This window comes from Lynx rufus, unplaced genomic scaffold (assembly GCF_022079265.1).
Source record: "Lynx rufus isolate CCGP_SWC_20201006 ecotype Redwood Valley unplaced genomic scaffold, mLynRuf1.p SCAF_18, whole genome shotgun sequence".
In the NCBI taxonomy this organism is placed as follows: Eukaryota; Metazoa; Chordata; class Mammalia; order Carnivora; family Felidae; genus Lynx; species Lynx rufus.
This window is the reverse complement of record NW_025814832.1, coordinates 22,768,713-22,795,397: the sequence shown is the minus strand read 5'-3', so window position 1 is coordinate 22,795,397 and position 26,685 is coordinate 22,768,713. Positions and strand designations below refer to the sequence as shown.

At 56.3% G+C, this 26,685-nt stretch overlaps 1 protein-coding gene across 1 annotated transcript in view; it reads left to right on the top strand.

Annotated features, from left to right (window-relative positions):
- The first annotated feature begins 811 nt into the window (after window positions 1-811).
- The window catches only part of ITGA3 (integrin subunit alpha 3), a 29,316-nt gene continuing 3,442 nt past the window's right edge, over window positions 812-26,685 (top strand). Inside the window, exons 1-23 of the mRNA XM_047081055.1 lie at window positions 812-1,249; window positions 8,487-8,614; window positions 8,939-9,018; window positions 10,552-10,801; window positions 12,440-12,526; window positions 12,917-13,124; window positions 13,582-13,778; window positions 15,431-15,519; window positions 15,647-15,783; window positions 15,955-16,041; window positions 17,028-17,095; window positions 17,169-17,305; window positions 18,076-18,225; window positions 18,323-18,420; window positions 18,753-18,900; window positions 19,141-19,209; window positions 19,835-19,914; window positions 20,022-20,099; window positions 20,661-20,763; window positions 20,914-21,096; window positions 21,295-21,417; window positions 22,030-22,143; window positions 23,565-23,663. Of these exons, the coding sequence (XP_046937011.1) occupies window positions 1,044-1,249; window positions 8,487-8,614; window positions 8,939-9,018; window positions 10,552-10,801; window positions 12,440-12,526; window positions 12,917-13,124; window positions 13,582-13,778; window positions 15,431-15,519; window positions 15,647-15,783; window positions 15,955-16,041; window positions 17,028-17,095; window positions 17,169-17,305; window positions 18,076-18,225; window positions 18,323-18,420; window positions 18,753-18,900; window positions 19,141-19,209; window positions 19,835-19,914; window positions 20,022-20,099; window positions 20,661-20,763; window positions 20,914-21,096; window positions 21,295-21,417; window positions 22,030-22,143; window positions 23,565-23,663 (2,919 nt within the window). The 5' untranslated portion in view covers window positions 812-1,043. The remainder of the gene's footprint in view (window positions 1,250-8,486; window positions 8,615-8,938; window positions 9,019-10,551; window positions 10,802-12,439; window positions 12,527-12,916; window positions 13,125-13,581; window positions 13,779-15,430; window positions 15,520-15,646; window positions 15,784-15,954; window positions 16,042-17,027; window positions 17,096-17,168; window positions 17,306-18,075; window positions 18,226-18,322; window positions 18,421-18,752; window positions 18,901-19,140; window positions 19,210-19,834; window positions 19,915-20,021; window positions 20,100-20,660; window positions 20,764-20,913; window positions 21,097-21,294; window positions 21,418-22,029; window positions 22,144-23,564; window positions 23,664-26,685) is intronic.

Here is a 26,685-nt window from a genome sequence, read left to right as displayed (position 1 = left end):
GGTTATTACCACTGCTAAATATCCGTCTGGCTTTGCTGAGGGACCACTCCCAGCCCGGATCAGGGTGGGCGAGGGCGGGTAGGCAAGAGAAATCAATCTCGACAAGGACAGCGAAGGGCCTGGGTGCGAGGAAGAACGCCCAGAGACCGCCAGCCTCCTCTCGGGGACTCACAGCGCCGCGGAGGCGAGCCGGGCGCATTCCAGCCAGCGGCGCGCGGACGTCGGTTCCCAGATACGCCAACGCCGGGGCTCTCCAGCCGGGCCCGCAGAGGTGGCCGCGCCTGGAACTGCCTTTCCAGCAGCAGTAGCAACCGGAGCAAAGCGGCCGGACAAATCCCACCCCCGGCCCCGCCCGTCCAATCCATCTTGCTCGGGCGTGGGGGTGGGGGTGGGGGGTGACGCTTCTTGGGAGAAGCATGGGGCGGGGAAGGGAAATCCAAGCCTTTGGGGGCTCCCGACAGGTGTTTGGGGCTGAAGGCGGAGCCTGGTGAGGGAGGATGAGGAGGGAGGGGCGATGCTGCCCCTTTAAGAGGCGGTGGCGGAGCCGGGACCTTTTCTCTTTCCCCGGAAGGAAAGCGGAGCCCCGGCTGGGCGCGCAAGGTGGGGAGGTGCGGGCTTGGGCGTGGGGAGGCGGGGCGCGCGCGGAGGGAACCCCTCCCTCCGGTCTTCCTTGCGGTCCACCGGTCTGCGTGCCCAGAGCCGCCGCCGAGCCGGGATCGAGGGCCACAGTGCGGCCAAGGGGGCGCGGCCAGGACCAGCTGGGGGCAGGGTGCCCGGGGCGGTGGGGGGTGGGGGGGCGGTGACCCGGCGGCCGGGCAGGCGGGAGAACCGACCCGCGAACCTCGGAGAGGAATCTGAGAGCGCAGACCCTGAGAGGACTTGAGACTGACCGGGGCCGGGGGCCAGAAACTTAGCGCGGCGCTGCGGCGCTCAACGACGCGGCCCGCGCGACTGTTCTGCGGTGGCGCGGGCAGCAGGTGAACAGGTCCTCACTCCCAGCTCCGCACCCTCACGCGCTGTCGCCCCGGCCCCCGCTCGCAGCCATGGGCCCCGGCCCCCGCCGCGCCGCCTGCGTCCCGCGCCCGATGCTCTGCGCGCTCGCCTTGATGGTGGCCGCCGGGGGCCGTGTCGCCTCCGCCTTCAACCTGGACACCCGATTCCTGGTGGTGAAGGAGGCCAGGAACCCGGGCAGCCTCTTCGGCTACTCGGTCGCCCTCCATCGGCAGACGGAGCGGCAGCAGCGCTACCTGTAAGTGAGGCTGGCGGGGGTGGGGTGGGAGGGTGTGCGCAGGGTGCGCGGATCCTTAGCCGAGGCGCAGCCGGGCTTCCAGGCCCGCGGGGCCGCCGCCGGCTCTAGGGAGTCGGGATTAAGGGGGCGGGGACCTGGGCAGCCCTTCTGTTGCCAAGGTCTGGCGGGAAGTGGAGGGGTTGGGTAGGGGATGGGGTCGGTAATCGCTGGCAAGGGCTGACCGGGCCAGAACCTGCCTAAACTCAGCCTCTGGGCTCTTCACACCTCTCTTGATTAGAAGTGGGATCCCCGTTTCCTGGGCACCCTCCCATTCTGTAAACCGAGGACCTCATGTAAACCGAGTATTTCTCTCCAGGGCTGGGACCTGGGGAAAATAAACACCTAGTGGATCCCTCTTCCCCCGTTCCTGGGAAGAACCCGTGGGCGTATGTATTTAAGTCCTCCCAGGCCTTTACACCTCGCATTTTAGTCGGCCGGCCATGCCAGCCACACCCTCCCTCTGCAGAGCCGGACTGGAGGGCCTCCTCAGCTGCTGGGCAGTTGCTGGGTGAAGTGATGGGCCAGTGTGGGCGTTTGGAGCTGTCCAGGAGCTCCCTCTGACCCCTTGAGGATGGGGAAGTCGAGGGAGCTGTCCCACCTCCTGCTTGGTCTCCTGCTCCCCAAGCCACCCCCAGCAGGGACGCCCTCCCACCAGACATCTTCCCTGCATTCCACAGATTCATGTTGAATCTTCAACCCTGAGTGTGTTTGTTTTGGTTTGAAGAGGGAAAGAGTGTTTTTCTCTTCTGGTCGCCTTCCCCAACAGCTGTAAGGAGAAGGAGGGGGAGCAGCTAGCCACAGGGGAGAGGAGAGAAGGAGATTGCATCCAGCTGTTTGTGTTTCCTCCCCCCATCCCCCCTGCCATGGTGCACACTCGCGTCTAGAGGGGCGTGTGCAGGTTTCAGAGGGTTCTCTGCCATGGGCTCTGGTGCTGGGGTTGGCATTTGGGAGAGAAAGGCAGCTGGGGCCGGGGAGGCCACTCCAGGAGGGAAGGAGTTATGACAGGTGGGCAGGGCCCCCCCCCACCTCCTTGGGCTGGGGGACCTGCCAGACATCTACCCCCACCTGGTGTCCAACTCCAGCTGAGCGAGAGGACATAGGCACATACAGGGTGTTATTGAAGCCTTTCCCAACGTTGGCTGGGGCCTGCAGAAACTTGAGGAAGCTTGGAATATCCAAAGTCCAAACTCTGCCCCGGCCTCAGCCTCTGCCCCTGCTGGCCCAGCCCCAGCCCAGTCTACCTACCTCCTTGGCCTCCATGTCGCTTCTGCAGGGGCCCAGTCCACCACACCCTTCCCAGCACAGCGCCAGCAACTTCGGGCTGCCCTTCGTCTTTTGGAGACCCTAAGTGACCGTCGGCACAAGTTTCTATATTGGTGCTCTTTCCGCCCCAGCCCCAAAAAATATTTTCGGATTTTTCAATCCTGAATCTGCATGATATAAGGCAGCATAGTGTAAAGAGAAGATCAGGAAGGCAAGATTAAATAGTGAAAAGCTGGAGTAAATAATGAATTCTGTAAGCCCCACCCCACCCCCACCCCCATGTGGCCTTGGGCAAGATATTTCCCTTCTCTGGGCCAGTTTTCCCCAAAGAGGGGTTGGACCTGGATCTATATGCTCCTTCCTGCTTCTGTTGGCCTATAAGAGGCAACTTGGCATGGAGGAGAGAGAAAAGGTGCCAGAGTCCCACTGCCAGTTTCCAGTCTTGGATCTGTCACTAATATCTGAGTCTTAATTTCTCTGCATGTCAGGGGGAGAACAACATGACTTCTAGTTCGGCTTTCGTGAGATAGTGTGTATATCTCTGCGCTGTGTGTATGCCTACGTCTCCAAGGAGCAGTTTAGGGCTCTTGTGCCAGAGCCGGGCCCTCACTGACCAAGATGGCTGAGCAGAGGACCTCTACTTTTCTTCCTGGGCAGCTGGAGATGGCATTAGGCGTGCCAGGAGCCCAGAAGGTTCTAAAACGACTGCACCTTGGAGAGGCAGGTAGTTCTAGATAGAGTTCTGGGCCAGTCTCTCGGATGTCCTGTCTTTCCCGGGGGTGGCTCTGTCTCTTGGCTCATCTCTCCTCCTCTCGCTGAATTCTGCCCCTTGGCCCTTGGGGAGAGCCAGCCGGGCCAGCTGGGTTTAGCTGCGGCCAGCTGTGGAGCCAGATGCGAACAGCTGCTTGAGGGGGACCGACAAGTCAAGTCTTATATTCTGTTAGCCGCAAAGCCCCTCAGAAAGGGGAGAGATTTCATGGTCCTGAAAAAACTCTTGGCCTGGGGTTCCTAGAAGGTTTCTGGGAGATGCAGGGGCCCCTGAAAATATCGTGTGTCTGTGTATTGTTCTGGGGGCAGAAGGAGGGGAGGAGTGTGGTTTTCATCATATTCTCAAAGAAGGCCTTATTCCAGAAGCGGTTAAAAACCCAGGTGTGGACCTCTTTGTTCACCTTTATCTCTGGACCGGATTTCCCCGTCTGCAACATCAGAGCTCTCTCCAACCCAGCTTCCCAGTCTCTGGAAGTGAGGGGTGTGGAGCAGGGCCAAGGACTAAGGACTTTGGGCTTCTTGGCGAGACGCATGAGGAGCCTGGGGGAAGCAGAGGGACTATTCCTCTGGGAGATGGCCCCTGCCCCCAGCCCCCTGCACCTGCTCTGTACTTCCCTCCTGGGAATCCAGTTGTCCTGGTCTGGCCTGACCTTGTGGGCTATGGAAGATACCTCTGGGGCTCTCTCTCCCCTTTGCCCTTGCCTGGAAGTGAGGAGCCTGGGGCAGCGGAGGTGGTTGTGGCTCCTGGCAAATGAGGTCATATCTGAGGTAGGTAGGTAGGAACCAGGCTTGCCTGCTGTGCTCTCCTAAAACATGTGTCCCGGGGCAGGGCAGACGCCTGGCAGCTTCCAAGCCTCGTGCCAGAGGAAATGGGCAGAGCAGCCGTGGCTGCGGGAGAATTCCCGCATGCGTGGTACCCTCTTCCTCTGGCTCTCTCCAGTGACCAGTCCAGGCCAAGGAGGTTTAAAACTGGGCAGGAGGCAGGGGAAGGCTGATCTGGTAGAAAAAGAAGTGGAAGGGATTTGGCCAGAGCTAAACAAAGGAGGAAGGGGATGTCTGACGCAGTGCAGGGGACTGAGGTTAGATGGCACGAAGAACGCCCTAAGGAATCAAATACGGAAAAAATACTAAGGAGCCAGCAAGAGGGAGATGAAATGAGAAAGACTCCTTGTTTGGGGCCAAGGCCTCTTTCTCCTGTCCTCTCTCATTGTCTCGCTGCCTCCAGCTTATTGCTCTGGTTCTTGGGCTGAGTCACCAGAAGGGAGAGGGGGCAGCGTAAGGCAGACGTAGGGGGAGGACGGAGAGGGCCACGGTTCAGCTGCCACAGGAGCAGCCTCTGGGGAGATGGCTAATTCGGGCAGCAGGATGGGCGCAGAGCTGGGATCCTGCGTCTGGGAGCTGCCCCCACCCGCACCCCGCGGGACTCAAAGGGGAGGGGGTGCCCTGCACGACCCGCTTCCCGGCCTGAGGAGTAAGGCACCGGGCCTGTGGTCTGAGTGCTGGCCCCTCTGGTTCCTCCAAGGTAACTGAAAGCTTCCCACCTGAGTCACCCCAGCGCCCCCCCCGAAGCCAGGGGCCTGGGAAGTTGAATCTTACAGGCGGTCTCTCTGAGCATCAGCCCACCCCAGGGCCCCCCAGGGGGCCAGCCTGGTGCCTTAACTGCTCCTGGATCCCATTCCCCAGCCTCCTCCCATTCTGCTGCTTTCTGCTTGGCTGTTGCATTAGCTTTGAACCGCTCCGGGAAGAGTGATGGGATGGGGGTGAGGAAGTGCTTTGATGGGACTTGGAGCTCGAGGGACTCCCCAGAGGCCAGGAGGGGGCTGTCTGGCTGGAGCCAAAGGAGAGGCTGAGGAGGCAGCTCTTTGAAAGCCCTTGAGAGGTCATTTCATCCATCCCCCTAGTTCCCAGAAGGCCCCAGCCCGGCTCCAGGAGAGGGGCTGTCCGATCTCCCTCCTTTCTTCTGTGCTCCCAGAGCTAGGTAAAGCATCCCTCTAGCTTCCCTTCTCTTCTGACTGCTGCCCGGAGGGTGGGCTCGGGGGTGGTCTGGGAGGGGTCAGCTTTTGGACTCACTGATCTGGACCGGACCCAAAAGCAGGTAGCAGAGGTGCTCATTTGCATGGTATTTCACACTTCAGTTTACGTGCCAGTAAGGTCTCTCCCACACACCTGGCTGTGGCTAGAGGAGGCCGGACCTGACCTTCAGCACAGGCCTTCCCCCATCCAACTCCCAGTCCTCTGGCTATAGACCCACTGGATCGCGGGCTGGGAGCCAGAGGGCCTTAAAGGGCCTCCGAGCAGGCCAAGTAGGAGCTAAAAATACTCGAAAGGGTTGGGGGGGGGGGCTCCCTGTGGAATCTCTGGGAGAGGAGGGGCCTAGGATGTGGGGCTGGAATTAGGGCACCAGCCCTGCCCCACTGCCCATCAGTGGGCACAAGGCTGGTGCAGGGTGAGGGCTGAATGGGTATAGATGGCAAAGGGATTTCTTTCAATCTAGTTGCCATTCGTGCCTGGCTCTGCCTGCTCGGTACCCCAGGGGGCTAAGGGGAGGGGCCCCTCCGCCCATGCCCTCTGAGATGAGCAAAGCTAGGAGGTCACGGTCACCCGGCTCCTCAGCCACCTCACCACCCCCCCCCCACCCCAACAACTTGGTCAGGGCTCAGCGGGGGGCCAGCAACACCGCCACTGCATTTCGCGCCCTGGACTGCAACCGGGGCTCCCCAGGGACTCCTCGCCCACCGAGGCCTGGACCTACCCCTTCAAGGTCACGGTAGCCATCCCTCAGCCTCTACCTCCAGCCAAACCTGAGCGACCGTGCTAGAATGCCCCACCCCCACCTTAGTGATTCCACCCCCGTGGAAGTGCCACTTAGGTCCCGACCTCTGCTCCCTCTAAACCGAACTAGTCTGCTATTTGCCCTTGGTTCCAGGTCCCCTAAACCCGGTGGGGCAAAGATTCCTGGGTGCTTGGGTGGAGGGGGGGACACCTGGGAGTAAGTTAAGGCCAGTCCCTGATGCCACAAGGAGTCAGACGGACGGTGCTCACGTTGGCCATGACTTCATAGTCAGAAAGCCCTCTTGAAGAATGAACCCCTTTGTCCCCCCTCCAGGGTTGGTGGGACAGCTGCTGTCCCCATTTTACAGATGAGGCACTCACAGCTCAGAGAGGGAAAAGAAATTGCCGCACAAGGCGGAACAAAGCCCGCGAGCAGGCCGTCAGGTTTTTTTTTTCCCCACAGGCTGGCTGGAATGTTCCTTTCCCACGGGCTTTTGCTTCTGTCTCTCACCTGTCAGTTGCGCCGGGGGCAGATGTCCATGGGTGGTCAGGCAGCGGACTCACCGGGCACCCTCTCCGGCCCAGACAGTGGATGACTAACCGGGCCTGGCTGCCACCCTGGTGTCCTGCCAGCCTTCCTGCCCGCACCTCCTAGCACTGCTCTGCTTAAAGAAGCCGCACCCCCGCCCCCAGCCACACTTCCCAGGGTGAGGTCTGAGCCCGAGGAGTGAGGTGCAGGCAGAAGTCCCGCCCCCTTGCCAGCACCCCCAGGCAGCGCATTCCTGACATCAGTGGGCGGAGGCACCCCAGGTCCCGGCATGCCCGGGCCCTGCCCTGCCCCCTCCTTGCAGCCCTTGCTTACAGGTCCCAGGAAGGAGCTGCAGGTGGGGCCGTTGCTGTGCACCTCCAGACTCTGGCAGGAAGCCCAGAGCCCAAGTTCTGAGCCGGAAGCCTCAGGGTGATAGTGTTGCCGGGGCCAGATGGAGGGGTACCTAGGAGGTACCCGTCACCCAGAAGGCTGCGTCCGTCAGGGTCTGGCAGGCGGGCCTGGCCGAATGTCCAGAGGCTGCCGGGAGATGATGCCCCAAGAGCAAGGGGGACGTAGAGCTGTCTTCTCAAACTGAGGTGCCCATGTTAGACATGCAGGTTCCAGGGCTCCACCCCCAGATGCAATTCGGACAGTCTGTGGTCGGCTGAGGGCTTTGCTGTTTTAACAAACATGCCAGAGATTTCTGATGCTGGTGGGCTAAGGACCGTCTTCTGAGATCCTGCTTCCAGACTGATCTGCCCTCCTCTCCAATAGCCACCTCTCTGGGACGGGATGGGTGGCCAGGGCCCTAAGCACCCTTGGAGGAACTTGCGGTTAGCATCCCCAAAGACGGGTTCTAGGCAGGCTGGGGGCAACGTGATTGTCCTCGCCCATCCCCACGCTGGTGCCCACTGCCAAGAACTCTGCCCTGCGGCCCCATTGTCCAAAGTGTCAGGTACCCAGCCCCCCGCACCTTGTATGCCTGTCTCAAGGTGGTGGTGGTGCCGTGTGGGGGGAGAGTAGGTATCACCCAAGTCACTTCAGGGCCCTGCTGACCTCGGCTCATCTGGCTGTGGTTTAGGGGACACTCGCTGCATTCACTCGTTACCTCCTATTCTTTGTTGCCAGCCCCTGGACCGAAGTCCTCATATACTTTAGAGGGGAAGGACCCAGTCCTCCAGCAGCCCACCCCACCCCTCACACGGTTTCCCCTCAGGCCCCCCGGAAGTTGACCTGTGCCAGGATTCCTCCAGACTTTCTTCCAGTCTACCTTCACCTCAGAAGCCAAAGCATTCCTTCCAGAAGCCAGATCCGACCGTGTCACTCAGATGCCAAACATTCCTCCCCAAACCCAGATCTGCTCCTGTCACTCCCTTGTTTAGAAAAATCCTTCTGTGGCTGCCCTTTCCACCCTGCCCTCCTGTGTGGCCCCACCCCGCCCCCTGCCCCCCGCTGTACTAGGGGCCTTGTGGATCCTGAGTCACCCTGCTTGCTCATACTTCCTGGCCTTTGCACATGTCGCACCTTTGCCTGAAGTGCCTGCCCTCATCGTCATCGGCACAGGCCGGGCTCCCCCTTCTGTGTGCCTCCCTGACTGCTCCCCACACTGGATCTGGGCAGATTTGCTCCCCGCTTTCGTCTCCTGAGGCACTTACTTAAGATGTCTGTTTTCTTGCCGGCCTCCCCTGCACTGGCCACTCCTGGAGGGAGGGGGCCAGCATCCATTCATCTCCTGACCCCAGATCCTGGCACACAGCCTGGCACCTGGGACCCGGCAGATGCTCTGGAAACATGGTGAACAGGGAGTTGTTTGAAGCAGGCCTTGGGGAGTCTGAGCTCGGGTTCACCAACCTCCTTGCCCCCCAGGCTCCTGGCTGGTGCTCCCCGGGACCTCGCCGTGCCTGATGGCTATACCAACCGGACCGGTGCTGTGTACCTGTGCCCGCTCACTGCCTACAAGAATGACTGTGTGCGGATGAACATCTCTGAGAAAAGTGAGGGGAAGGCGCTGGGGGTCAGCGCTGGGTCAGGGGTCTCGTGGAGGGGGGTAGCACAGAGAGAATGATCTGGAGGAGCTATCAGGCTTACCTGGGCAGTTTCTAGTCCCTTCTTGTCCAGCTGGGAGGAGGGAGCTCTTAGAGGAGAGTGGGACCACATGGGATTTGTGGAGCTGAGATTAATGGCGGGCTGGGGGAGGGGCACGGGGGGGGGATGCTGTCTGCAGGAGCAGAGGTCCAGAAAGACCAACCCCGGCCCTCAGAGGCTCCAGGCACAGGGAGGATGAGTGCCCCGGCTCATGATCCCTCCCATGCCGACAGGTGACCCTGATCATCACATTATTGAGGACATGTGGCTCGGGGTGACTGTGGCCAGCCAGGGCCCTGCGGGCAGAGTCCTGGTAAGTGGGTACTCACTGTCAGCTCCCCCCACCCCAGCCCTCTCCTTCATTTCCCAGCAGCTGGGGAGGGAAGCAGAGGGCAGGGGAGGGGTCTTGGGTAACTGAGCTGGGACCTTGCAGATGTCCATTTCTATGCCTGTATGTCTCCAGGGGCCTGAGTGTCCCTTCGATCCTACTCTTATGTGGCAGTGGGGTGGGGGGAGGGGTGCTGGCATGCGCCTAGGGCCTGGCATGGCTTGGGTCCTGTCTGAATCACCCACTTCCTCTCCCCCCATCCCCACCGCCACCCCTCCCCCCGGGGTGCTCACCCTTCGTGGGAACGAGCTGAGGGAACTGTGAGGAGGAAAGGGCAGAGAAGGCCTGGGGCAGTGCGGCCTGGGCCCGCTCCTTCCTGACAGGCTGCTGGTGGAAGAGGCACAGCCCTGCTGACCCCAGCTCACCCGGCTGGGGTTTGGGGGCCACTCCCTGCTGTCACTTGCCAATTCCTGGCTGCATTCTTCAGTGTCGGCCCCTGGGTGGGGGGGGTCTCAATTTCTGAATCCCAGATAGACCGTTCTTTTTTTCATAAAAATTGATGTGAAATTTACAGCGAAATGTACAGATTTTACCTTTTAGTGAGTTTTGACACATTAAACACCTGTGTCAACAGATACCCACTAAAGAAATATTTACATCACTCCGGAGAGTGTGTCCCCTTCCAATCAATCGCCACCCCCATAGTCATCCCTGTTGCAATTTCCGTTACCTTTGAGCACTATTTTAAACTCCGGGTTTGCATCAAATGCCGGAGCTTAAAACTGAGATGCCGTTTTAGAACTGTGTTATGGATGGTGTGGTCTGGGATTCCATTTAAGGCAGTCCTAGATCCTGGGCGCTTCGACAATTGTCTGCTGACCCGTCTGTTCATGCCACAAATGTTTAATGAGCACCTACTGTGTGCCGTGCAGTTTGCTGGCACCGGAGGCTTAGCAGTGACTCAGGCCCATGGCTGGAAGGAGACACAGAAACCAAGCACACGAGACCCAGGCCTAGTTCTGGATTTCACCTGACCCCTGGTTGTTTTACAAACACCTTGTTCTCATCGATTTGCCCCACAACTCTTTGTCGAGCCCCTCTAGTGTGCTGGGAGAGGGTATGACAGGGGCAGAGCAGTCTAGCCCAGTACTGAGGAGCTCAGACGCAGGAGCCTGACAGCCTTGGTTGGAGTATTCTCTGCTTCTGTCTGGGACCCGAGAGCCTGGATCCCACATCCCCTCATCCTTTCCCCTTTTCCTTTTGCCAAGATCTGTAAGCCACTCTCCCGCCCAGGACCTCCCGGCCTTCCAAAACATGTTCCCAACCTTCAGAGCAGATTTCCAAATCCCAGAAAGGAGACGCAGGTCCAGGTGTCACTGTGGGAAGAAAAACAAGCCAGGAGACCTCTTCCAAGTCCTCCCTAGCAAAGCCAGAGGTGCACAGGGCCAAGGAGACAGCGGGTCTTCGGTCCCTGCTACGGGCTCAGGCTGTGTGTGTTGTGGGGGGGTGTGTCCCCAGGTCTGTGCCCACCGCTACACCCAGGTGCTGTGGTCAGGGTCCGAGGACCAGCGACGCATGGTGGGCAAGTGCTATGTGCGGGGCAATGACCTCCAGCTGGACCCCACTGATGACTGGCAGACGTACCACAATGAGATGTGTAACAGCAACACGGACTACCTGGAGACGGGCATGTGCCAGCTGGGCACCAGCGGTGGCTTCACCCAGAACACTGTGTACTTCGGCGCTCCGGGTGCCTATAACTGGAAAGGTGGGGACCAAGGGGGACGGGAGGAGGAGCACCCACTCCCAGCCAGCCCCCCCCCCACCCCCACCCGGGACAGCCAGCCCAGACCCTCCCCACCAGAGGGCAGAAGAGATCTCTCTGCCCATATCAGCAATCGCCAGCACCTCTACTATTTTAAAGCGCCTACTATGTGCCGGAGGCTTTAGACGTATTATGTTAAGTAATCCTCAAATACTCTTATGAGGCAGGTATCATTATACCCATTTCATGGAAAGCTGAGCCTCCGAGAAGTAAAGTAAATTGCCCAAGGACAACAGTAAGTTACGAAACCTGGACTGGAGCGCGGGTCCATCTGACTCCACTTCAAGAATTTGAAACCTTATTAAAACCATAAAACACGCTCCTGGTACGACTGCTGACTGGGGCGGAAGGATTTGGTAAAACAAAGAGTTTAAGTGCCCCTCCTCTCCCACCCACTTCCCTTGTCCTGTTTCCCTGTGCAGATTACTAAGTGTCTCACGGAACCGCCGATTTATTTTAGGATATATAGATCTCTCTCTCTCTTTTTTAATTTTTTAATGTTTATTTATTTATTTTGAGAGACTGCGCGTGCGCGTGTGAACAGGGGCAGGGACAGAGACACAGGAGAGAGAGAATCCCAAGAATCCGCCTGACAGCACAGAGCCCGACGTGGGGCTCGATCTCACAACTGTGGGATCATGACCTGAGCCCAAACAGCCACAACCAAGAGTCGGATGCTTAACCGCCTGAGCCACCCAGGCGCCCCCAGGATATGCAGATGTCTTTTTAAAGATACCTTTTTAAAACACACACGCAAACAGAATCACAACTAAACATGCTGTTCTGTTACTTTCTCTTTTGCACTTATCAACAAGCTATGGGCATTTTTTCACATCGGTACTTATAGGGCAATCTTTTGGGGGCCTGTAGAGTATTTCTTTGTACCAAGAGCCGTGCTTGTAACTGCTGTGCCCCACACTGCCGCTCAGGTGTCTGAGGGCTCCCGTCCCTTCCACGTCTACCTGTGTCCACCACACGTGTTGTAGCTGCAGTGAGCCTTCTGTCCTTACTGCATCGTTATTGTAGAATCAACCGGCACAGAGAGGCCTTCCTCTTGACCAACAGGTAGCCCAGGGCATGGTTGTAGCTCGGCTCACCTGAGACTGAGGCCTCTGCTCAGTCCTCTGGTCCTGCCTCCCCTGCCCCCTGGTCCTTTAGAACCTCAGCAGGGCAGTGGCTACTCTCCAGCAGCAGACCCATGGAGCAGGGGACAGGTAGGCAGCCTGAGTTTGGGGGCAGAACCAGGAGATAATAGCCTGGCGTCTGGCCTCGGGGTCTAGAGTGAGGGAAGAGTCATCTAGTATCCGGGAGCCTGGATGACCAGATTCTAGCCGTGTCTCTTGCAACTGCTTCCCATCCCCGTGCCTTGTTTTTCTCATCTGTAAAATGGGCATCATCATTCTACTTCACAGAATTATTAAAATAAAGGGGACGGGTTTCGCCAATGGCAAAGTGCTCACAAATAGAAGGGGTTATTATTGTCCTTATTGGGGTAGGGGTGGCAGGGGGACCTCGATAGGGAGGACGAAGACAGTGGTGATCTAAACTCCTCTCCTCCCCCTCCCGGAAATTCTTGTGAAGGAAACAGCTACATGATTCAGCGGAAGGACTGGGATTTATCCGAATATAGTTACAAGGAGCCAGAGGACCAAGGAAACCTCTATATTGGTGAGTCCAGCTGTGGTGGCTCATTGGGTGGTAGAGGAAGAAGGGGGCTCAGTTCCTAGCCTGCTGGCCTCTCACCTTCAGTGCCTGGTACGACAGCGAGGCCACGGTGCAGGCGTGAGAAGGGCCGTTGAGTTCAACTAGCACACGCCCGTTGAGCACCGCCTATATGCCGGGCCTCTTCTGAGCACCCGAGATGCAAGGTCTCTACCTTCACGGAAGTCACAGTCCAGTGTGCGGGCGGGATTGGAGGCTGGGCGTCCACAGTCCACTTTCTTTCCCAACTTGGGATAGAGGAATAGAAGATATCTGGGGGATGTGGGGGGGCTGGGTCCAGAGTGGAAGGGGACAAAGTGTACTGAGCCTTGACTGACCACCCTCCCCTCGTCCCAGGGTACACAGTACAGGTGGGCAGCGCCATCCTGCACCCCACGGACATCACGATTGTGACGGGTGCCCCACGGCACCGACATATGGGCGCTGTCTTCTTGCTGAACCAGGAGGCAGGCGGAGACCTACGGCGGAGGCAGGTGCTGGAGGGCACGCAGGTGGGCGCCTATTTTGGGAGCGCCATTGCCCTGGCAGACCTGAACAATGATGGGTGAGAATCCAGGGACATTCTCGGGGGCCAGGGGGAATGGTGAGGGGGGCAGGCTTGTGCAAGCCACAGGGCAGAGAAATGGAGGGTTGTGGTTGTTCATTTGCTTGCGTGCTGTTTACAGGGATTTGCAAGTCAAATTTGCGTGTTGATTTGCAATTAGACACTAGGCGATTCCGGGTATTTACATGTCAATTGCACGACACCTGCGTCTCCGTTTGTCAGTTTATGGTTCTAGTGGATGTGGGTTGTTTGGGTGTGATCTGCGGCTCCATGGCTTCTCCAGGACACACGGTTCCTCTTAAAGGGTCATGTTGGCCTTCCCATGTCCTTCACGTGACCAGAAATGCCATTTGTATAGCCGTGTGTTCTGGCACAATTGTACCTGCTAAACAAGAGTTCTGTTGTATATTGGAGGCTGACCCCACACTCCCATTTCCCCTCCTTCTCTCCTGTGCAGGTGGCAGGACCTCCTGGTGGGCGCCCCGTACTACTTTGAGCGGAAAGAAGAGGTGGGGGGTGCCGTCTATGTCTTCATGAACCAGGCAGGCACCTCCTTCCCTGCCCACCCCTCCCTCCTCCTTCACGGCCCCAGTCGCTCTGCCTTTGGCTTCTCTGTGGCCAGCATTGGTGACATCAACCAGGACGGATTCCAGGGTATGAGCCAGCACTCCTGCCCCAGCACACCCACTGACTGAGTGCCAGCCGCATACCAGCCTTGGCAGGGCCTGAAGAGGAGACTGGGGCCCAGGGCCAGGGAGCTCACAGCAGTCATAGAGAGAGGCCGTGCGGAGGGAGCCACCAGAGGCAAGCTCGGTGGACCTCCTGGAGGAGTGGATGTACCACTGGGCATCGGAGTCTGGGCTGAGTGTGCACACTGGAGGGGAACAGAAGGGGCAGAACATGAGCATGGGGTACTTGCCCTCATCTGCCCAAATTGAGCGGATGTGGGGTGTTCACATCAGAGATGAGACCGGAATGGCCTTGTGGAGACGGGGTAGACGCTGTGAAAGCCGGGCGGAGGAACTGGGGCTTTACGTGTGGGTAATGGCAGAAGGGTGTCCAGAGAAGGTTTTGGGGTAGGGATGTGATCTGATAGCTTGGTACCTTGAAAGATGATTCTGGAGGGTGATATGGAATGATTGGGGGAGAGCAAGGCTGGGGTATTAAGATCAAGAATGTATTCTTTTTTTTTTTTTTTTTTAATTTTTTTTTCAACGTTTATTTATTTTTTTTGGGGGGGGACAGAGAGAGACAGAGCATGAACGGGGGAGGGGCAGAGAGAGAGGGAGACACAGAATCGGAAACAGGCTCCAGGCTCTGAGCCATCAGCCCAGAGCCCGACGCGGGGCTCGAACTCACGGACCACGAGATCGTGACCTGGCTGAAGTCGGACGCCTAACCGACTGCGCCACCCAGGCGCCCCAAGAATGTATTCTTTTTTTAAAACTTTTTTTATGTTTATGTTTGAGAGAGAGACAGAGAGACAGAGTGCAAGGGGTTGGGGGGGGTGGGGTGGGCAGAGGGAGAAGGAGACACAGAATCCGAAGCAGGCTCCAGGCTCTGAGCTGTCAGCACAGAGCTTGACGCGGGGCTCAAACCCACAAACCGTGAGATCACGACCTGAGCGAAAGTCAGATGCTTAGCCGACTGAGCCACCCAAGTGCCCCAAGAACGTATTATATCAAATGTGGGGTGTTAAGGGCTGGGACAAAATGGGAGCCCAGATATAGAGGGTGTCCAGTGCTCTACAGGACTTGGGGACCAATTAGGCCTAGGGTGTCAAGGAAGGGGGACAGATTAAGGAAGAGCCTGGTTGCCATGAGAGCACCCGGCTTATCTGGAAACCACTTTTTCTGACAACCTTGATTTCCCAGAACATCCCTGAGAACTGAAAGGAAGGCAGAGGAGCCTCTAAAGAGCCAAAATAGGTGCTAGAAAGTTCGGTTAGCAAAGCCTAAGCATTTACTGATAGAAGAGTTGTCTGGTTTCTACTCAGGACCTACTTACTTTTCCTTTACGTACTTTTCTAACAAGCTTCGCTTTCTGGTTACCTAGGCCTTGTCAAATCAAAAACGGCAAACTAGAAAGAGTGTAGTAAAATTTAAGAAGATCATAAAACATTCGGGGCTTATTTGTGGAAATACCGGTTAGAATTTAAAAAAATTTTTTTAATGTTTATTTATTTCTGAGATAGAGAGAGACAGAGCATGAGTGGGGGAGGGGCAGAGAGAGAGGGAGACACAGCATCAGAAGCCTCCAGGGGGCCCACGGTACCCAGAGTCAACCATCCTGCCTCTCTTCCCCAGACGTTGCTGTGGGAGCCCCATTCGAGGGCTTGGGCAAAGTGTACATCTATCACAGCAGCTCCAGGGGGCTCCTCAGAGAGCCGCAGCAGGTATGGATGGACAGGGACAAAGGGGGCTTGCCTTCCTTCCCCGCAGACATCTTCTCCCTCTTCCCCCTCTGCCCCACTCCCCAGAGCTCACCCTGAGCCTGTCCCCACCGCTTCCCCCTGCCCCCAGGTGATCCCTGGGGAGGAGCTGGGACTGCCTGGCTTGGCCACCTTTGGCTACTCACTGAGTGGACGGATGGACGTGGATGAGAACTTCTACCCGGACCTCCTAGTGGGGAGCCTGTCAGACCACGTTGTGCTGCTGCGGTAAGCCAGGGCAATGGTAGATGGGGGCCTTTCTCTCCTCCAGCCCTGTCTGCGTGGAGCCCCATCTCTGTCCACCATCTCTGGGCACCGGGTCCATGCAAGCGTGAGCCCCAGGCCTGGCCTGACAGGGGGCAGGCAGGAGGCACTGGTGTCTGTGTGTTTTCCCTGCAGGGCGCGACCGGTCATCAACATCCTCCACAAGACCTTGGTAGCCAGGCCATCCGTGCTGGACCCTGCGCTCTGCACAGCTACCTCCTGGTAAGTACTCTCGGCCCCTGCTCTGTCCACCCACTTCTCTATATATGAGCACGCCAGGAAGGACCCTGGCTCCCAAACCCCTCCCCTGGCAACTCCCGATATCCCACCGTTAGAGGGTTGGTTCTTGGGGTAAGCATTGCCCCTCCTATCCAACCTCATTAAAAAGCCGACTTCTTTGCAGGAGGTAATAGGCAAATTACCCACTTTGGTCGGGGCGGGGGGGGGGAGGTAGTCAAGCATGGGTTTGGAGTGGGAGCTCTGGACTGCAGTGTTTGAATAAATCCCAGCTATGCCTACTGCAGTGGTATACAGGGGTGGGCTCTGGGGAGTGGGTTCCTAGAGGAGGAGGGGAGAGGGAGACACTTAGGGGGACAGGACAGAGAGCCACCTTGGGCAAACTGTTAATCCCCCTGAGTCTCAGAGTCATTGCCTATAAAACAAAGTTAACAATAATAACCAACTTGCAGGATTGTTGTGATAATTCAATGAGATAACGTACACAAAGCCCTTCACACGGCACCTTGTACACCCTACGTGCTCAGAACGTGTTAGTTGCTAAAATGGTGACAGTAATAACAATGGTGATGACCCCGGGGTCTGTGCGTGAATGAGGCCTGGATCAGAAGGCAAAGGGCCACAGAGCAGAGAGCAGGGGTGAGTGGGAGAAAGAGATCTGAACAGCAGGTCCTATACAAGACTGGGCAGGGCACCAACCAACGGGTGACTTCAGACAACTCTTTCTGCTCTCAGGGCCTCAGTTTCCCAACTGGTGACCTCTAACCCTGTGTTCTATGGCTTTAATGGGAGTGGGGAGGGAAGAAACCAGGACACCCCAAACCTGCTGTGTGGACTCCCCAGTTTTGTCCCTGCCTTTCCTTCTAAGGGCCCTGGTTTCCCCTTGCCCAGTACAGGGGTGAGAGCCAGGGCCTGGATAACTGGGTCCCGCTGTGAGCAGGCCCTCCTATGTGTCTCCCGCCTCCCAACAGCGTGCAGGTGGAGCTGTGCTTTGCTTACAACCAGAGTGCTGGGAACCCCAACTACAGGAGAAACATCAGTGAGTGTGGGGGTGCAGGGCGGGGAGGAGCGTGGTTACCTGGCCGCTTGCTAACCACCCCATCCACCTCCAGCCCTGGCCTACACCCTGGAGGCCGACCGGGACCGACGGCCGCCTAGGCTTCGCTTTGCACGCAGCCAGTCAGCGGTCTTCCATGGCTTCTTCTCCATGCCAGACATGCGTTGCCAGAAGCTGGAACTGCTCCTGATGGTGAGGGAGGGGCGAGGGGTGGGACACTGATCCAGGATCTCTGCAGGAGGTGGCTAGAGTCCCACCAGGTCAGGAGGGAGGGATTGGAATCTCCCCAGAGGCAGAGGAGGGGGAGGATGGCCTGGAAGGCCATTGGTCTGCAGGGGGTACAGGGAGCAGCATATGATAGACCCTCGGAGGGAGCATGGGCGCCAAAGGGCTTATCGCCCCTGAGAAAAGTGAGGGGCGTGAGACTCTTGGCTTAGTTTGTGTCTGGGAGAAAAAGAGGCCTGTGAGCGGGGGGACCAGCTCAGCCCTTCTCTAGGATATCGTGGCTGAAAAAGAGAGCACGGGGGCGCCTGGGTGGCTCAGTCGGTTAAGCTTAAGCGTCCGACTTCGGCTCAGGTCATGATCTCAGGGCATGTGAGTTCGAGCCCGGCGTGGGGCTCTGTGCTGACAGCTCAGAGCCTGGAGCCTCTTCAGATTCTGTGTCCTTCTCTCTCTCTCTCTGCCCCTCCCCTACTCACACTCTGTCTCTGTCTCTCAAAAATAAATAAACATAAAAAAACAAAACAGAGAGAGCACAACCTGGGGACCTTGGGGATGAAGGGAGGCTCAACAACTCCCCCCCCCCATCTCTGGGGAGGAGGAGTCCCATCGGGGTTTTTCAGTGCGGAGGGGCCTCAGTTTCCCCTTGAGGGTTCAGTGTGGTGTGAGGGTTCAACCCGGGGCGGGGGGGGGGGCGGGGAAGGGGAGTGCAGCCCTGGGCTCAACCCACCCGCCTTCCCCAGGACAACGTCCGCGACAAACTCCGTCCCATCATCATTTCCATGAACTACTCTTTACCTTTACGGATGCCTGAGCGCCCCCGGCTGGGGCTGCGGTCCCTGGACGCGTACCCGGTCCTAAACCAGGCACAGGCCCTGGAGAACCACACCGAGGTGGGTGGGGCCAGGGTCGGAAGGGCGGGGCCCGGGAGGGCTGTGGAGCGAGAGAGCGGTATGGGTGGTGGGCCCTTACGCCTCCGGCCTCCTCCAGGTTCACTTCCAGAAGGAGTGCGGCCAGGACAACATATGTGACAGCAACTTGCAGATGCAGGCGGCCTTCGTGTCGGAGCTGGGGCAGCCTCTGAGCAGGTGCGCTCCAGGCCAAGCTGAATGGCCAAGGGCGGGGCGGGGCTTCATTGGGTAACTGAAGATGAGGGGCGGGGCCCTTTAGGTCAGGGATCAGAGGGACCCCGGAAGATCTGAAGGGAGGGGCCTCAGGGAAAGGCGGGGCTTTAATTGACCTTGGGGGTGCTCAGGCTGGCCTTCACCGGCCAGGAAAGGGGCTTTCTTCTCCGGGGGAGGCTAGAGGGCCGGGCCTTGCTGTCCCGAGAAGGAGCTTTCCTCACCAGCGGGCCTGGGGGGCGGGGCTAGTTGGCCTGGAGCGGGGCTCTGGGCTCACCCTGGTCTCCTTCCCGCCTCAGGCTGCACTACAGCAGAGACGTCCGGAAACTACACCTGAGCATCAACGTGACCAACACCCGGAGCAGGGAGCGGGCTGGGGAAGACGCCCACGAGGCGCTACTCACCCTGGAGGTGCCTCCCGCCCTGCTGCTGTCTTCAGTGCGCCCCGTGAGTGCCCTCCGCGGAGCAAAGAGCCCAACTGGGGCTCCGCCGAGCATTTGCATGCTTATATGCATGTCGTTTACATGTGTTCTTATTTGTCGTGTGTCCACCCTCCTTCCTCTGGGCTGGGCTTCCTCAGGTGCTTGCAGCGTCCCTAATGCTAGGGGAACCCGGTGCTCAAGCCTCTCCGGCATCAGACCCAGTGTCACAGGGAAGGGGCTGACCTGATTTGTCCTCTTTCCTCAGGCTGGGACGTGCCAGGCCAATGAGACCATCGTCTGTGAGCTGGGGAACCCCTTCAAACGGAACCAGAGGGTGAGTGCTGGCCAGACCTTCCCAGCCCTGTGGGTCCCAGGCTGCTACTCTGATGAGCACCTTAACCTTGCTTCTGCCTGCCTGCTTCCCAGGCCTCCTTGAAGCAAAGAGCCAGGGTAGAACACAGGGAGATACAGGGGGGCAAGAGGAGAGACCCAGAGACAAAGAAAAATGGGGCCACTAGGGAGCTACACACAAAGCTAGAGCAGGTGGAGGTGAGGAAACTGGATTTTGCTGAGCACCTACTATGTGCCGGGCCCTGAGTCCAACACTTGGCACTTTTTTTATGCTGTAATTCTCACAACCTTCTGAGGAGGTAGATACTGTTTTATAGAAAGAAAATACAGGCTTAGAAAGTACAGTATCTTGCTGAAAGTCTTGTAGCTTGAAAGCATTGGAGATGTCATTGACAGAGAAGAAGGGGAAAGGGAAGCAGGATGAGGCTAGCAAGGCAGAAGAGTGGACACAGGTGGCCAGGTGGAGACCCCTTGCTCACAACGGGGGGGGGGGGGGAGGCGGCCAGAGACCCAACTCCCTAGGGTAGGGTTCAGTCCCTCTGTCCCCCGTGGCATTGCTCCTGCCCGGCCCCAAATGCCCCTCTTTGCCTTCCCGGCCCTTGTGGCAGATGGAGCTGCTCATCACGTTCGAGGTCATCGGAGTGACTCTGCACACGAGGGAACTCCAGGCGCAGCTACAGCTCTCCACGTGAGTGACCTTGAGACCAGTCTGTGTCAGGAGTGAGGCGCCCTGGGGCCTCCTCCTGCCCCAGCCTCAGCTGACACATCTCCCCTACCCCCTGCGTTCCCTCCCAGGTCAAGTCACCAGGACAACCTGTGGCCCATGACCCTGACCCTGCTGGTGGACTACACGCTCCAGGCCTCACTCAGCATGTGGGTACCACGCCTGCCCCAGCCGGCTGTGCCTGGGCTGGGGCTTCTGTGTCCTGAATGTGGCTCCCAAGGTCCTCGGACACACCTCTATCGACCTGGTGTCCTCAGGCCTCTACTTCCCCTGGGTCATCCCTTCCTTTACCAACAACAATCACTATTATTATTATTATTATTATTATTATTATTATTATTATTCTCCTTGCAAGGCAGGTAGCAGTGGAGGAATCAGTAACCCTGGGGCTAAGGTGTTGGTGTGGCCCTACCATTTCATGAGAGCTCATTGTGCTAGGAATTTTATATACATCAGCTCACTGACTTCCCACAACAGCCCCGTGATACAGCAAGTGTTATTAACTCCATTTCACAGATGAGGAAACTGAGGTTCTGAGAGCATAAAACACTCGCTTGAGCCATAACTAGCAGACAGCTAGTAAATGCAAAGCAGGGATTTTTCTCAGGTCTGCCTGATGTTGGAGGAGCTGTAGTTCACCTTCCTCGGTGCCCAGCCCCTCTGCCAGGGCCCCTCCCACCCCCTCACTCCAGCGTCTTTCTTACCCTTAGGGTGAGTCACCGGCTACAAAGCTTCTTTGGGGGAACAGTGATGGGCGAGTCTGGCATGAAAACTGTGGAGGATGTGGGAAGCCCCCTCAAGTATGAGTTCCAGGTAAGGGGGCCACTGGGACCCTGGGCGGGGACTGCTGGGAAGTGTGTGGGGGGGGGATGGGCCTGGGGTCTGAGGGTGTGAGGGTTGGGATGGGTGAGATGGAGGTGGTCTTCCAGGAGGCGGTGGCCATGACACCCCTTGTGCCCACAGGTGGGCCCAGTGGGGGAAGGGCTGGCAGCCCTGGGGACCCTGGTCCTAGGGCTGGAGTGGCCCTACGAAGTCATCAATGGCAAGTGGCTGCTGTACCCTACAGAGATCACCGTCCACGGCAATGGGTCCTGGCCCTGCCGACCACCTGGAGACCTTGTCAACCCTCTGAATCTCACTCTCTCGGTAAGGACACCATCTCTCTCGGGGATCTTTCATTTACATCTCATTTGCCTTGCACCTCATTTGCATGCTGCAGGGAGGAAGGCCGGTGTCTTGCCCTCCCTCTCCTCATACCCCTTTAGGAGCCTACCTCTCCCCCTTCCCTCCCCCCTACTCTGCTCCCACCCCTTTCTCCTAGCCGACCCCTTCTTCCCTCTTCAGGTCCCTGGGGACAGGCCGCCATCTCCACAGCGCAGGCGACGACAGCTGGACCCAGGGGGAGGCCAGGGTCCCCCGCCAGTCACTCTGGCTGCTGCCAAGAAAGCCAAGTCTGAGACCCAACTGGTGAGTGGCCGGGGCAACGTTGGAAGGGACCATCCCCACCCATCACAGCCTATGTGGGCACGAGGGGGCACTGAAGCAAGGCTGATGGGTGCTAGTCACCAGGAGCCCCCAGTCTGATGAGGTGATGTGACCCCGTGGCTTGAGGAGCCCCTAGTCGGAGGGAAGAGACTCATCTCTTGCCTCAGTGGTTATCCTACTCTCCTTGCCGCCAATTCAGCGGGCCAAAGGAAGAGACACTGGCCGTATTCCTGAGAGCCCCATCCTGTTGAGGGTGACATAGCGGCTTAAAGCCTTGGACATGAGGACTGGAGAATGGGGAGAGGCAGGATGAATGGCAAGGGGGAGGGGGGGGCGGTCGGGCAGGGAGATGTGGGTGGTGCGGGGCGCCCTCTGCTGGAAGGGAGAGAGGAACAGGCCTGGGAAGCACGTTGAGGACTAGCTGGGGGACGTAGGGGGTGGTGTCCCAGGTGGCAGGAGCTGGTGAACAAAGGCTCAGTGTGGGAGGGGCTGAGAAGGGGGTGTTGGGTGTTGGGCCCCATTTGTATACAAAGGGATCGGACTTCATGTGGAGGCCCAGACCGTCTCATGTCCTGTATTCCCTGCCCACCTCAGAGCTGTGGCAGTGACCGCACCCGCTGTGTGTGGCTGGAGTGCCTCATTCCCGATAGCCCCGTCATCACCAATGTGACGGTGCAGGCACGAGTGTGGAACAGCACCTTCATCGAGGTCAGTGCCTGGATCTGGAGGTCACTGCCCCCTGCCAGGGTGGGGAGAGCATCAGGGAGAGAGTGAGGCCAGGGTCCCAGCAAGGCCTTAGGTGCACATGCGTGCCTGTGCGTGCGTGCGTGCGTCAGTGACAGCATCGTATTTAACATGCAGCGAATGGGACACCTGTCACTGTATGCCTGTCAGCGTTAGTTCGTGTGTCTGCCTGTGGACATGACCTAATGTCCGTCTCCAGCCAAAACGACCTTCTCTCGTGTGTCCGTCATTCTGTTTGGTGTGTGTGTGTGTTGCTTTCCCACGTCCACGCCTTTGCTGTGCTGGTCCTTCCCCCTCTGTTGTCGCGGCATGAAAACTCCTCTTCGGCCCTCAGGCTCTCCCCAGATGCTTCACCACCAGTGAGGTCTTCTCTGACTTTTCCAGCTGCAAACGCTCTCCCTGGACACCCACAGAACTTTTTTTTTTTTTCTTTTATGTTTATTTATTTATTTTGAGAGCAAGAGAGCTTGGGGGAGGGGCGGGGAGTGGGGACAGAAATCCCAAGCAGGCTCTGCGCTGTCAGCACAGAACCTGAGTCAGGGCTCCAACTCACAAGCCCTGAGATCGTGACCCGAGCCGAAATCGGTAACCGACCGAGCCACCCAGACACCCCCTACCCACAGAACTTTCTCAGAAGCTGCACATGCCACTGGTCACGTTCTACTCTAGGTTACAGTTACTCCTGTACCAGCCTCCTCAGGCCACCTAGACCATATTTTTCTGTAAACGACTGGATTATGAATCTTTTCAGCTTTTGTGGGGCAGACGGTTTCTGCGGTAACTATTCAATTCTGCCATTGTAGCACAAGCTGCCATAAACAATATCTAAACGGATGGGCATGGCTGTGTCTCAAAAATATTTTATTTACAAAAGCAAGTGACGGGCCAGATTTAGCCCAGAGACCTGACCTGGACTGTGACCTTCCTTGTCTCTGCTGTCTGTAGCATCCGGCATAGGACCTGAGGCAGAAATGAATGGGTGAGGGGCGCCTGGGTGGCTGAGTCAGTTAAGCGTCTGACTTCAGCGCACAGTCTGTGGGTTCGAGCCCCATGTCAGGCTTGTGCTGACAGCTCAGAGCCTGGAGCCTGCTTCGGATTCTGTGTCTCCCTCTCTCTCTGTTCCTCCCCTACTTGTGCTCTGTCTCTCTCTGCCTCTCAAAACTAAATAAAAAAAACCTTTAAAAAATTAAAAAAAAAAAAAGAAATGAATGGGTGATGTGCATTTGTGTGGAGACGCCTGGCTCTCAGGTCCCTTGGGTGCCTCTTAAAGATTCTGTGTCGGGGGAGGGTACCCTGGTGGGGGGGGTGCTCGGGGTCAAGAGGGAGGCTCAGAGGGGCTTCAGCTGCTTCTTTTAATGCATCCCTCCCCCTCCTCCTGCTTCCAGGATTACAGAGACTTTGACAGGGTCAGGGTAAGCAGCTGGGCTACCCTGTTCCTCCGAACCAGCATCCCGGCCATCAGCATGGAGAACAAGACCGTGTGGGTGAGTGAGCGTTTTGGAAAGCAGGGGTACCTGGCCGGGGCAGGGGAGCACAGCGCGTCTTCTCTTCAGCTGTGTGGTTCTGAGTCGTGGCAGCACCTGGGAATCCTCTGGAGGGCCCCTGGGGTCTGGACTGCACCCCTAAGCAATGAAATCAGAGTCTGTGGGGGTGGGGACCCCGTTTGGGTATGTTTAAAAGGCCCCTCGGGGATTCTAATGCGCAACCAGGGTTGAGAACCCTTGCCTGAGCTTACTGGACCTGCACAGCTTCTCTGGGGAGACCTGCCATCCCGTGGAGACTTGAGAACAAAGTTCTCCAGCTTGGTTCTGAGCTACATCGGGGAGGGGAAAAAAAAAAGGCAAAATTGTTAACAATTTGTTGTGAAAAGGATTTAGTGGAGGACATACACACGGGAGCTGAAGGGAGGGTTGGCTAAATATATTATGGTGTATTTCCTAAAGTAAATTAAGGTAGTGGGGGAAGGGCCAGAAAGACCGATGGAACAGAACAGAAATTTATGTTATTACGCAGACGGCACTTTTAAGCAGCGGAAGAAGTTAGGTTATTAAGCTGGGTTGGGAGAACCCATTTGGGAAGTAAAGACAAACCCTTACCTCACATGATAACCAACTATACAGTTGAGTTAGAGTAGATATTTAAATATAGGAAATAAAACTTAATATGCCAGAAGAAAACTCAGAAAACAATTTAACAGTAATCTTTAGTTATGGGGAGAGGGAGTCATTTTACTACACCCAGAAGTAGCAAAGGAAGTATTTGACAAGTTAGAACATGTGAAGTTTTAAAAAAATTTGATGATAAAAAAACTAAAAGGGCGAATGATAGATTGCTTTTATTTTTATTTAAAAAAAATTTTTTTTTGATGTTTATTTATTTTTGAGACAGGGAGAGACAGCATGAACGGGGGAGGGTCAGAGAGAGAGGGAGACACAGAATCTGAAACAGGCTCCAGGCTCTGAGCTGTCAGCACGGAGCCCGACGCGGGGCTCAAACTCACGGACCGGGAAATCATGACCTGAGCCGAAGTCGGATGCTTAACCGACTGAGCCACCCAGGTGCCCTGATAGGTTGCTTTTAAAAATGTTTTATGGTGAAGTGCTGGTATAGATGTATTTAAATTTTTTTTAAATGTTTTTATTTATTTTAGAGAGAGAAAGGCAGAACGTGAGCAGGGGGAGGGCAGAGAGAGGGGGAGACACAGAATCCGAAGCAGGCTCCAGGCTCTGAGCTGTCAGCACAGAGCCCGACGCAGGGCTGGAACTCACAAACCGTGAGACCATGACCTGAGCGGAAGTTGGACGCTTAACCGACTGAGCCGCCCAGGCGCCCAATTTTTAATATGTAAAGGTAAATAGGGCAGCATAAAGATAAATGGACAGTGTACAGGGTGAACTAGAAATAGTCACCTCAATAGTGAGGACATAAAAGTAACAGCAGCAAGATTTTTTTTTCTTCCTATCAGATTGGAAAAGATTAAAAAGAATAACGCTGTCCGTGCTGACGAGGTAGAAGGAAATGCTGTTGGTCAGGGTATAAATTGATGGATTCTTTTTGGAAATGCATTTGTCAATATCTATTAGAGTGTAAAATGCACACTTCTTTCGAGCCAGCACATGATACTACGTCTTAAAGAGCTAACAGGATGAATAGGCGAATGTAAATATACGAGGATATTTTAAAGCGTTGTTTATGATGGCATGAAATTGGAAACAGTCTGCATGTCTTTCGCTAGGATGTTGGTTCAATAAATTGTGGTGCATGTTCTAGAATGACTATGCAGTCCTCAGAAGAGATGAGGTTGATCTTTATTAATTGACATCACAAAATGATGATAATAAAACCGAAAGAGGAAGCAGGTCGCAGAAGAACGTGCAACACACAGAGACCCCATTTCTGTGAGAGAAAAAAGTGTGTATGTTCAACATATGTATTAAAAAATACGGAAAGAGGTTCACTGAAATGTTGAGGAGAGTTATTTCTAGGAAGTAAGATTACTGGGAACCTTTCGTTTTCTTTATATCATCTGTATTTAAGTTTTTTTTAAATTTTTTTTAACGTTGTATTTATTTTTGAGACAGAGAGAGACAGAGCATGAATGGGGGAGGGGCAGAGAGAGAGGGAGACGCAGAATCAGAAGCAGGCTCCAGGCTCTGAGCCATCAGCCCAGAGCCTGACGCGGGGCTCGAACTCACGGACCGCGAGATCGTGACCTGAGCTGAAGTCGGACGCTTAACTGACTGCGCCACCCAGGCGCCCCTGTATTTAAGTTTTTTTAATGTTTATTTATTTTTGAGAGAGAGAGACAGAGACAGAGAGAGTGCAAGTGAGGGAGGGGCAGAGAGAGAGGGAGACATAGAGTCTGAAGCAGGCTCCAGGTTCCAGCTGTTAGCACAGAGCCTGACACGGGTTTCGAACCCCTTAACTGTGAGATCATGACCTGAGCCGAAGTCGACGCGTAACTACCATAAGTTGCCCCATGATTATTTCTTTAAAAATTATTTTGATTATTTTTGTTTAAATACAGATGATGGGTGCCTGGGTGGCTCAGTCGGTTAAGCGTCCAACTTCAGCTCAGGTCATAATCTCATGGTTCCTGGGTTCGAGCCGCGTTGGGCTCTGTGCTGACAGCTGGAGCCTGGAGCCTGCTTCCGATTCTGCCTCTCCCTCTCTCTCTGTCCCTCCGCCGCCTGCACTCTGTCTCTTTTTCTCTCTTTCTCTCAAAAATAAAGAAACATTTAAAGAAATACGTATTTTAATTTTTTTTTAACGTTTATTCATTTTTGAGAGACAGAGACAGAGCTCAAGCAGGGGAGGGGCAGAGAGAGAGGGAGACACAGAATCGGAGGCACGCTCCAGGCTCTGAGCTGTCAGCACAGAGCGTGATGCAGGACTCGAACCCACCAATTGCAATATCATGACCTGAGCCAAAGTCAGACCCTTAACCGACTGAGCCACTCAGGTGCCCCAAGAAATATATTGAAAAAAAAAAAAAAAGAAAGAATG